General features: G+C 43.8%; 2 protein-coding genes across 2 annotated transcripts in view; both read left to right on the top strand.

Moving 5' to 3' along the window:
- Nucleotides 1–1,297, top strand: part of LOC138622311 (RNA/RNP complex-1-interacting phosphatase-like) — a 5,422-nt gene extending 4,125 nt beyond the window's left edge. The window contains exon 9 of the mRNA XM_069701015.1: nt 140–1,297. Coding sequence (XP_069557116.1) covers nt 140–623 — 484 coding nt within the window. The 3' untranslated portion in view covers nt 624–1,297. The remainder of the gene's footprint in view (nt 1–139) is intronic.
- Nucleotides 1,298–1,728: 431 nt separating this feature from the next.
- Nucleotides 1,729–8,787, top strand: atp6v1b2 (ATPase H+ transporting V1 subunit B2). The gene is made up of 14 exons (XM_069700997.1): nt 1,729–1,942; nt 2,780–2,835; nt 3,141–3,239; nt 3,423–3,516; nt 3,699–3,776; nt 3,928–4,067; nt 4,701–4,802; nt 5,219–5,316; nt 5,690–5,813; nt 5,896–6,046; nt 6,224–6,306; nt 7,314–7,418; nt 7,585–7,714; nt 8,396–8,787. Exons 1-14 carry the CDS (start codon nt 1,780–1,782, stop codon nt 8,530–8,532), a joined length of 1,560 nt encoding a protein of 519 aa, XP_069557098.1. The 5' UTR covers nt 1,729–1,779; the 3' UTR covers nt 8,533–8,787.
- The last annotated feature ends 2,946 nt before the right edge of the window (nt 8,788–11,733 follow it).

Below are 11,733 nucleotides of genomic sequence, written 5' to 3'. Positions count from 1 at the left end.
TTTAAATATTAATAAATCGTCAAAGTTTTTCATAAAATGCCCTAAAAATATTTTTTGAATTTTAATCCAATTTCCCACCAACATATGCTTCGATATGAACTCGGTCTTTCCAGCTCTGACTTTTCGTTTCCTCCTTCAGATCTTTTCCTCCTCGAGAACCGAACCATCACCTTCATCATCGCCCGCCTCACCACGCCTTCCTCCCTCCGCCTCCCCTCCGCCCCCCCTCGCCGGCCCGGTTCCACCCGTACCGGTGGACCCCCCCTCGCCCGGACAGTGATTGGAGGAGACCCCACCACTCGGAGGAGGGCAGGTCCAGGTACCGCCAACCGGAGTGGAGCTCCGCCTACCACCAGCAGGAGGACAGAAGAAGGCCTTCTCCTCCTCCTCCTCCTCCTCCTCCTCCCCATCGGATGCGACCTCCTCCTCCTCCTTCTCCTCCTCCTCCTCCTCCCCATCGGATGCGACCTCCTCCTCCTCCTTCTCCTCCTCCTCCTCCTCCCCATCGGATGCGACCTTACTCCCCTCGCTGGACAGACGGAGGTGAAAGAGAGTGGGCGAAGCCTATAAGGAGACCTCCCGGCAGGTATTCCGACCGAATGAGCGGATACGAACACTTCTAGTTTCTACCGGATGGAATCGGCGGCGCTGGAACCGGCCGCAGCGCATCAGAAGCGATTCCAGTTCTTCACGGAACATCACACGTTCTCTTGGGTTCCAAGATCACTGCTCTTATTCTCTTTTATTTAAAGTCAAGTTTCTCAGAGGAGGACCAACACGTCCATCTGAACACCCCGACGTCACATGTGAATTTATTTTAATGCAGCTTTTAATTTCAAAGTAAAGACACCAAAACGCAAAGCTTTCTCTACTCGACTCCGATGAACTCCACCTTCTTCTGCTGCTGCTTTTCTTCCTCCGCCTCGTCCTCTTCAGTGATTATTGACCTGATTCAGTGAAATACTACGTCACAACCCAAGCTGATTGATGAGAACCAGAACCAGAAGATGATGTGGAACCTCTTGACATTTTTTTTTTTTTTTTTTTTTTTTAAAGTGGCCTTAAAACAATCTTCAGAATAACAAATTATTAATTTTTTACTCTGTTGAAGTGAAAACGGAAATATAGTCAGAATTTTTACTTTCTCAGAGAAAATGTATGTAGAAATTGATCAATTGAAAATTTCAAAAGTCCAAATTTTTCATTGTTAAAGAACACGTTTTGTTTTTCATCAGAATTTTTGAGACAAAATTAAAAAACCCTGAAATGATTGACATTGACCTTGACAAAGTTTATACATTTTATATTCAAAAAGTGAAATTAAAGATGTCAAAATCTGAGATTCATTGTGATTTTCTTCCAGAAGAGATTGTGTTTTTTTCTTTGTTTATTATTCGCAGAAATGTATTTCTTAACATATATCTTATGTTTGCTTACCAGCAGTATTCTTTCTTTCTTTCTTTCTTTCTTGTAGTCGTGACAAACTTTTATTATTTATTTATTTATTTATTTATTTGTTTATTTTTCTGCTGATAGAAATAATCCTTTAGCCATGGACAGAGCCTAAATATATATATATATATATATATATATATATATATATATATATATATATATATATAGACATTTAGATAAATATATAAATACATACTTTTATATAAACAATCCTCCGCAGCTTCATTCTTCGACCACCATCCCGTGATGCAGCTTGCAGCTAACCGCGCATGCGCCGCGGCTGTCACGACTTCGGACGCCGCTGCGGCTGCTGCAGGTGCAAACATGGCGATGAAGGCGCTCAGAGGGATGGTGAACGGAGCCATGAGCGAGCTCTCCTCCGCCGTCAGCGGCAACCGACCGCCGGCCGCCGCTTCCGCCGCCGCCGCCACCTCCCGGGAGCATGTGATGGCCGTGAGCCGGGATTACATCTCCCAGCCCCGCCTGAGTGAGTCTTTCTTCCTCAGAGTCTTCTTCAGACATTAAAACATCCGGGACTCTTCTCTCCTGATAACTGATCACCTTCATCGATCCACCTGTCAGACGGCAGCTCCGTGCGCTGCTCCTCGCTCGTTTCTATTAAAAAAAAAAAATAATAAAAAAAAATAGAACGAAATAGAAAATATGTGTTTTAGTTTGTCGGACTGAATATCTGTTGCTTCCGTCTTCTACCACAGTAAACTGAATTTCAGACATAAACACAGGATCAATGAAACTGCTTTACTCAGCTCTGACCTACTCTCACTTTACTTTAGTCTTTCTACTTTATTCTACTTTATATCGGCGGTGAAGGAAGCCCTTTAATCTTTTACTTCTGTAAATTAAGCAGTGCCTTGTTGTTTTGGTTTTGTGTCTCTTTGAAGTTGTTTTGTGTGTCTGTTGTTGTTTTGTGTCTGTTTGTGGTTGTTTGGCTTCCCTGCTGTTATTTTGTGTTTCTGTAGTTGTTTTATGTCTGTTTGTGGTTGTTTTGCATCTTTTTGCAGTTTCTCTTTGAACACTTGTTGTTTTGTTTCAGTCGTTTGTGTATTTAAACTTTTTTTTAAAAACTCTTTGTTGTTTTTTTTGTGTTTTTTTTTTTTTTTTTACTGTCGGTCAAACCAAATCAGACTTTAACACATGCTAACGGCTTTGATATTTTCAAACAACAATAATGAAAATAGGTTTCATGCAACAACAACAACAACAAAAAAAGCTGGTTCCCCCCCCCCCTACATTTATTCTTCTTTTTTCAGCTTCTTTCGAGACAGACTAAGTTGAATATTTGGGTATTTTTCTGCGTCCTCAGCCTATAAAACTGTGTCTGGAGTCAACGGGCCGCTGGTGATCCTGGATCAGGTGAAGGTGAGGAAGACCCTCTTCTGTTCTTCGTAATATCTGTCGAGTCATGTCACCAAAGTTCAGACGTTCCGTGTCATGGTTTCATTATAAGTTACTTTACAACACAAGATTTGAATCAAATTACTTTACAAAAATTTAATTCGACCTACTATTGATACGTATGTGGTGTGAGCTCTTTTGGTCCTGATTTTATTCTGTAATTAAACAACACTTTCGATTTTTCTGTAGAGTTGATTATTAGTTTTAAGTTTTCCACATGTTTTCATCCAGATGTACGGACGGTCACTGACGTTCGTTGTCCTCCACAGTTCCCGCGGTACGCAGAGATCGTCCACCTCACCCTGCCCGACGGTACCAAGAGGAGCGGTCAGGTCCTGGAGGTCACCGGTTCCAAAGCTGTGGTTCAGGTACTCTGAGGGGGACGGTAATGTAGAGATGGGACGGGAAGCTTTTTAAAAAAATAAATATATATATATAGTAGAAAATCAGATTGTCTCTATGTCCCCACATGAGACATAATATACCGCACTGAGATCATTGTTTGAACATGCTCCATTCACTTCAGTTTACCTCCACTGCGCCCTCTGCAGGTGTTTGAGGGGACCGCAGGTATCGACGCCAAGAAGACCAGCTGCGAGTTCACAGGAGACATCTTACGGACGCCCGTCTCCGAGGACATGCTGGGTACGACGCGCAGCTCAGATATATCCTCTCAGTGCACAATGAGGCCATCTGAAGATCGACACAAAACTCTCTCTCTCTGTGTGTGTGTGTGTGTGTGTGTGTGTGTGTGTGTGTGTGTGTGTGTGTGTGTGTGTGTGTGTGTGTGTGTGTGTGTGTGTGTGTGTGTGTGTGTGTGCGCGCAGGCCGTGTGTTTAATGGATCTGGTAAACCCATCGATAGAGGACCGGCAGTCCTGGCTGAAGACTTCTTGGACATCATGGGTTTGTTTTTGAAGTCAAAACCTGCTCCCTCCCCTCCCCCCGAAATCTCCCTCATATATTTCTGACTCTGTGTGTGTGTGTGTGTGTGTGTGTGTGTGTGTGTGTGTGTGTGTGTGTGTCTGTCTGTCTGTCTGTCTGTCCGTGTCCTCAGGCCAGCCTATAAACCCTCAGTGCCGTATCTACCCCGAGGAGATGATCCAGACCGGCATATCAGCCATCGACGGCATGAACAGCATCGCCAGGGGCCAGAAGATTCCCATCTTCTCTGCTGCAGGGCTGCCACACAATGAGGTGCGCACACACACACACACACACACACACACACACACACACACACACACACACACACACACACACACACACACACACACACACACACACACACACACACACACACACACACACACACACACACACACACACAGTCAGATTTATAGTATAACTGACATAATTCAAATAAAATCGGTAGAAATACTTCCACATTATTTCATTTCTTTCCGTTTGTTGAATTTGCCTAATATGGAAATTACAATTTTAATAATTCTACTTGACAAGTAGAAACCTCAGTAAAACACAATGTTTTAGTTATCACCTGGTTTTTTTTCTTCCACATAGTAAAAAGTTGCTGTCATTTCAAATGATATGTTTCTGTATGTTGAGTTTTTTCTGATTTCGAGTTCCCCCCCTCCAATAAGACACATTTAAAGGTGAAATTTGTTCAATTTAATTTGTTTATGTGTTCATCGGAGATCTTAAAATGGGCTCTGTTTAATCGCTGGTTGCCTGTTCATGTCTCTCCTGTTGCGTCTGATCTTCATTCAATTTAATGAATTCCATTATTACATTAAGTGCATCGCTTCCTTTTAATTAGTGGGATGTAATCAATATTAAAAGATCATTGTCTGTCCTCCCTCCGGCCGTCAGATTGCAGCTCAGATCTGCCGGCAGGCCGGTTTGGTGAGGAAGTCCAAAGACGTGATGGACTACAGCGAGGACAACTTCGCCATCGTGTTTGCAGCCATGGGGGTGAGAACTTCAGAACATCCGTTAAAACCCAAACTCACTCAGACGTCCTCTGTGTTCCAGGTGTTTTTAATGCCCTCGCACAACATCTGGTTTTCATCCAGAATTCATGGAACATGTAACTCTTCTTTTAACAAGCCTGGGAACAGCTAGCTTTTTTTTTTTTTTTTTTTTCTCTTTGTCACTTGCTGACTTGAAAACCAAAAGTTCCTCAAAAAGATTTCATTTCCCCAAAAAACTATGACCAGGTACTTTCAAAGAGTTTTAGTGAAGTGGGATGACTCAGAGCTAACGAGCTTGCTAACTGCCTTCTAAAGAAACAGACTTATTACATTTTGTATGCCATTAAAAGAGGTCGAATGACAGCGTGTCACATGTGCACTAATGTGATTTAAAGTCTCTCTTTTCTCCGCCTCCAGGTGAACATGGAGACCGCCAGGTTCTTTAAGTCGGACTTTGAGGAGAACGGATCCATGGACAACGTCTGTCTGTTCCTGAACCTGGCCAACGACCCCACGTACGAACTTTTACCGAAAGACCCTATTTAAACATAAACAGAACCCGAAACTGAAAGTTAAAGAAATCTCTGAGTTCGTGGTTGTCTTTGTAAAGTCGTGTACATGAAGTTAAACTTGTTTAGGTGAAGTTAAACATGTTTATGTGAAGTTAAACATCTTTACGTGAAGTTAAACTCGTTCACGTGAGGTCAAACTTGTTTACGTGAGGTTAAAATCATTTACGTGAGGTTAAACATCTTTACGTGAAGTTAAACTGGTTTACTTGAAGTTAAACTGTTTTTACATGAAGTTAAACATCTTTGCGTGAGTTTATACTTGTTTACGTGCAGTTAAACTCTTTTGCGTGAGGTCACACTCCCTTTTTCATTGCAGGATCGAGCGAATCATCACGCCTCGTTTAGCTCTGACGTCGGCCGAGTATCTGGCCTATCAGTGTGAGAAGCACGTCCTGGTCATCCTCACCGATATGAGCTCCTACGCGGAGGCTCTTCGAGAGGTCGGTGGCAGTTTCAGCGCATTTCTTCTGAAATCGCTGCGGGGAAATTGGGAACAGATTATGCATTTACTCTCCCGCTCAGGTGTCTGCAGCCAGAGAGGAGGTGCCTGGCCGCCGAGGGTTCCCCGGCTACATGTACACGGATTTGGCCACCATCTATGAGAGAGCCGGCCGTGTTGAAGGACGCAACGGCTCCATCACCCAGATCCCCATCCTCACCATGCCCAACGACGGTACACGCACCACACACACACACACACACACTGCAACACACACACACACACACACACACACACACACACACACACACACACACACACACACACACACACACACACGCACGCGCGCGCGCACGTTGTGATGCCAACAGCTGCGGAACTGTTTTTACCGTCTGCTCTCGTGTCCCTCAGATATCACTCATCCTATTCCTGACCTGACTGGTTACATCACCGAGGGACAGATCTACGTGGACCGACAACTTCACAACAGACAGGTAATGAAGAGCAGCGTCATACACGAGTCAAAACCGTGTTGACGTCAAGTCTGCCCATAAAATGCTCAACTGTCGGTGCTATGATTCACAAATGTGGACTGGTGTCACGTGACCTGGACTGGAGTCATTTCAGTAAGACCCAAGTCCGACTCGAGTCTTGAATTTGACAGTTTGAACTTCTTAACTTGTTGGTCTGAACTTGGGACTTGACTGAGGGAGTACTTGAAGGTCTGGACTTGATATGTGATTTAAGACTAATTAGGCTTAACTTGATACTCGTCCATCTTAACTTTGATCCTGATTTGGATCTTAATAATCTGTACTTGGGGCTCAAATCAGGTATGACCAGATGGTCTTGACGTGGTATTTGACTTGGGACTTGTTGGACTTAAATTGAGACCTGACATTAGACTTGTGGCGCTGGACTTGGGACCCGACTTTATACTTGTTAGTCTTGTCTCAGGACTTGTTGATCTAGACTTTGGACTTGTTAATCTTGATTTGGGACTTGTGGATCTTATCTTGACCTGTAATTTATTAATCTTGACTAGGGACTTGTTGAATTTGGCTTGGGAATTGTTGATACTGACTTGGCACTTGTTAGTCTTGACTCAAGACTTGTTAGTCCTGATTTGTTGATTGTGACTTAAGACTTGTTAGCCCTGACATGATGATCTTGAGACTTGTTGAGCTTGACTTGAGACCTGCAGCTCTTATCGTGACCTCGGACTTGTTGACCTTTACTTGAGACTTGTTAGTCTTGACTTGAGATTTGTTAAACCTGACCTGTTGATAATGACTTTTGGTGGCATGTGTTCTCTTGCAGTTTTTTTGGTGGCAAAATAAAATTGAAGAAACCGAAGCATTTCTCTGAGATTCTCTTCTTAAAATGAAATGCCCGTGTTGTTCATTTCCTCCCGAGTCGTTACGGGATCTGTGATTTGGGTTTTGTAGGACAAGAAACAGTTTCATGGTCTCATCCCGTCTTCTCTCCTTCCACCGTTTAGATCTATCCTCCCATCAACGTGCTGCCGTCTCTCTCTCGGCTGATGAAGTCCGCCATCGGGGAGGGAATGACCCGCAGAGACCACTCTGACGTCTCCAACCAGCTCGTGAGTACAAACCTGCTTCATGCTGCTCACACTGGACTTTTCCACGCCTCTCTGATGTGTGTGTGTGTGTGTGTGTGTGTGTGTGTGTGTGTGTGTGTGTGTGTGTGTGTGTGTGTGTGTGTGTGTGTGTGTGTGTGTGTGTGTGTGTGTGTGTGTGTGTGTGTAGTATGCCTGTTATGCCATAGGGAAGGACGTCCAGGCTATGAAGGCAGTGGTCGGAGAGGAGGCTCTGACGGCCGATGACCTGCTCTATCTGGAGTTCCTCACCAAGTTCGAGAAAAACTTCATCTCCCAAGGTGCAGTGTGGCAGTTACTTATAGTTACACCCGCTACACCGTAGACTATTTGCAGTTTCCAAGTCTGAAAAGTGAAGCCAATGCAGAAGTGCCCCAAATTGCAATATCACTGAGGGCCACTAGAAGCTAGCTCTAAAAAACAACAACCTCGGGCTCCAATAGACTCCCAGTTAAAAAGCATCAACTTCTCTCCTGAAATACAAAGTCAGTAAATAGATAAACCAGTGTAAAACCAGTGTAAAACTTGTCTTAAAACTGGTCTAAAACCAGTCCAAATCTAGTCTAAAACCAGTCTAAACCTGTACAGGAAATAGGAGAGATTTCCTCCAGCCTGAACTGGTGTCCATAAAGCAGCTGATTACCGAATAAAAACTCTGTCTATCTGACGCTGATTTCACCAACCTGGGTTTAGTTTTTTTTTTTTTTTAGTCTACCTCGTCTGTAATTTCTGACACACATCAGACCCGCAGCTGTGGAAGAGGCCCCGCCTCCTCGCACAGTTCACCAATCCACCGCAGCGCAGAGCCCGACTCGCTCAAACCTGCTGGATTAATTCAGTAGTCGGCGATTGGGCCGAGTCTGACGGTTCAGGTCGGGAATTGCGAACTCGAGGTGCTCGGAACGTTCACAAACGTGAAGTGATTTATCGACGATCTACCGTCCGTTTGTTTGTGCGTCCAGGTGCCTACGAGAACAGGACCGTGTTCGAGACTCTGGACATCGGATGGCAGCTGATGAGGATCTTCCCCAAAGAGATGCTGAAGAGGATCCCTCAGAGCACCTTAGCCGAGTTTTACCCAAGAGAAGCCAAACACTAACCAACCAAACACACAAACACACAAACACACACGCGCCGCTTCCATCCCGTTCAGTGAGATCTCGCTGCGTACGTACGTACAGTGTTGTGTTCGTGGTGATGCTGTAACACTCGTGACCTTCATGTGGCCTTGACGACGAGCCTTCCCAGACGGAGAGAAATGTACACAGGAGTTTGTGTTTACAGGGTGAATGTGAAGGAGTCTGTTGATTCCAGGTCTGTACGGGTGATGATGATGATGATGATGATGATGATGATGATGATGATGATGATGAGGATGTGCGATGCCTTTACTTAGCAAACAATGAGTCAGAGCCGCGGCTAATTCCTGGCGCCTGCATGATTGAGAGTCTTAAAGACGGGCCTGTGTTTTGCGTTTTACTTTGAAAAGCTTTTTCTTGCCGTACGACGTTGAGGCTGTGACAGACTGTCATGTTCAGCCCTGAGGTACAACGCCTTGTTTGGAATAAGGTGACGTTTACGTTTTGACGCTTCTCGAGCCGGCAAAGTTTGTAATGGAGGAGCCTGGAGATGAAATTATATTAACGATACGCACGAGGACACTGTGCGGTTCGAACGTCCCGTCGTTCCTTTCGCTGCATCAGGATGTTTCTTTAGATTATCTCTATTGCTTATTTTCTTTGTTGGACTCTGCTCTTTTATTCTTGTGCCGAAAGCTTGCAGTGATGAATCTGCGTTTCATGTTTCCCGTGTGCACGCGTCAGCTTCACATCAGCCTTGAAAAATTATGAATTATGTATTTCTATTTTGAAACGTGTGTGCGTATTGGGCTGGGTGTACAAACTGCATGCGTTATCGTTGAATGGTTTCCTGTCGGTGACTCGAGTATCACGTCATATCGAAATAAAAGCAGCTGTCTCATTATTTCTGATCAATTGTGATGTTTAATGACTCACACTGCCTGATGGTGTTGTTTTCTTTGATGCCATCCCATATGAACATTTATATATGCCTCCTGGGAAATCATACAAAATGTGATTTTCCTTGCAATGCAGACCTCGCCTGAGAATAATCACATTTTTTAAAAGTTTTCTTAAGTATCAAAGTAATTCATTGATGGGTGTCTGTAAAGTATTGTGTGTATTACAAAGAGGAACTGCTCATTGTTAATTCGGCATATTCCCAACGGTGCGAATTTGCCAAAATAGTGACAAATAAGGGGGAGTGAAACAGGGCTCAGTGTAACTAACCGTATCCATGGCAACACACTTATAATACGGTATACATATATAAATAAAAATTAAAAGTTGATTCACTTCATGATGATTGTGCCGGTTTAAAGATCTGACTGACAAATCTGGCAACGCGGGGCCCGACTTCCGGTTACGGGGAGGGCGGTAACAGGTGAAGCTGGCGTCCCGGAAGTCTCTGCGAAACCGTCAATGAAGAAGAAAGTCACCGTCAGTTATGCAGTAAACAACAGAAAGATATCATAAAACTAAAAGGAGGGATAAATTGTTATCAAAAAAAGAGAAGTAACAGCTTGACTGACAGTGTTGCTGACGAACTTAGCTTCCACGTGTGTTAACAGATCGACCGGAAGCGGCGAGTTCCGTCACGAAAACAAACCCAACAAACAACCGACATGAACAACAACCAGCGCCGCGGGACATTGTGAATTTAGCCAGCTCCACGAGGGAAAAGAAAAAAAACAAACGGACTTGGACGCGAAATAAGGTCCGTGAGAAACACTTTATGTCTGTCTTGTTTGTTAGCTCGTGTTGTTGCCGCTTGGACGTCCCGCCGCGGGTTATTGTTTGTGTCGTGCAGGCCATGATGCATTCACGGACACATTACAAATGAACATAAACGTTCAGGTTTTTTTTTGGGGATGTTTTTATTTTGTAAAGTCTTTACTGTTTTTAATTTGCTGAGCTATTTATTGTTGTTGTCTTTTTCTAATATTTATTCATTTGCTCTGAGTTTAGATTGTTGCTTATTTTAGGCCAGATTTTGACAGTACTTTTTTTTTTTATTTTTGAGAGTTGTTTGTTTCGTGTTTGTTTGTTATTAATTTAAAAATATATATATATATATTTTTTTTTTCCCAGTGTGAGTTTGTGTTGTAAATTCAGTGACATTTCAAGGTTATTTTGGTTGGTGGGCAGGTGTAAACCCACTGGAGAGTTTGACCTCGAGCAACGCGCGCCAGGAAGTCTTCTTCTGATGTGCTCGTTTTATATTGAATTAAATAGACTCTCTGCAGTTCCTTCATCCAACTCATCCGTTTAAGTCAGAAGACTCATGTTTCAAAGCTCTTGAGGTGGTTTCGGAAATAACGTTGAAACTAGAAAATGTGCATCATTATTTGAGGTTAATTAAATAAGATGAGTTGATTCCATTAAACTCCCGTGCGATGTTTCACTGTGTTGGAGTAAAGAGGGCAGCGTTTCCCTCTGAAATCTAGAGTTAATTGGAAATATCAAATTACAGTGCCCGCATTAATTACAGCACTGAAGTAAAAGGATGTGCAGGTTGAAGCTGCAGTTACGCTGCAGTTCTGCGGACGACCACAGAGAGGCGCTGTTAGCCTGCGTGAGTTCACCAGCTCCGCCACTCTCTCGGTTTCATCCTCCCTCCAGTGATAAAAATCAGAGGTGGGTGAATTTCACTCCACATTCGGCCGACATGAATCACTGTTTCTCTTAAAACAGCAGCAGGTCGTGCGTTGAAAGTTCAAACTTAAGTCTGGCTTTGCGGGAGTCTCCGAGACGAGCGGTTGAAGCTGCGTCCGAGGTCGTTTTTTACCTGGTTTCTCTCTGTGTTTGTGTTTTAAAAGTGTGTCTGAGCTGCAGGTCGAGCTGCGGGGCCTCGAGTCGGAGAGAAATATTCTCCTGAAGACAAACCAGAGTGCTTTTAACCCTGCAGTGATCTCATGAAGGCACGGGGACAGGATGAAAGTCGTCAGGGGTTCCCACGACTCAGGGAATTTCAGGGGATTTTAAAAACCCTTTTCCAGACAGGGAAAGTCGAGGAAATTGTATAATTTTTTTTAAATTTTTATGGCCAAATCCACACACTGTATATTAAAGTGGACGTAGCCTCCGGGTTCTGAAAAATGAGGCCGATGCGGAAGCGCCTTAAAATGAGATACCGCCGAGTGCCGGTAGAGGTCGGCTCTAAAAAGCCTTCATAAACTCCCATTCAACTTCTCTCATAAAATTCAAAGTCAATACATTTT

Source organism: Brachyistius frenatus, unplaced genomic scaffold, assembly GCF_029030835.1.
Source record: "Brachyistius frenatus isolate BFR_SWC_R1_liver_20210118 unplaced genomic scaffold, ASM2903083v1 Contig_35, whole genome shotgun sequence".
Taxonomy (NCBI): Eukaryota; Metazoa; Chordata; class Actinopteri; family Embiotocidae; genus Brachyistius; species Brachyistius frenatus.
Note: the sequence above shows the minus strand (reverse complement) of the source record. Positions and strands in the feature narration are given on the sequence as shown.

Coding starts and splice junctions, on each gene's coding strand:
- atp6v1b2 (XM_069700997.1), top strand. CDS start 1,780: ATGGCGATGAAGGCGCTCAGAGGGATGGTGAACGGAGCCATGAGCGAG. Junction 6,307..7,313: donor GACAACTTCACAACAGACAG/GTAATGAAGAGC, acceptor TCCACCGTTTAG/ATCTATCCTCCCATCAACGT. Junction 7,419..7,584: donor CTGACGTCTCCAACCAGCTC/GTGAGTACAAAC, acceptor GTGTGTGTGTAG/TATGCCTGTTATGCCATAGG.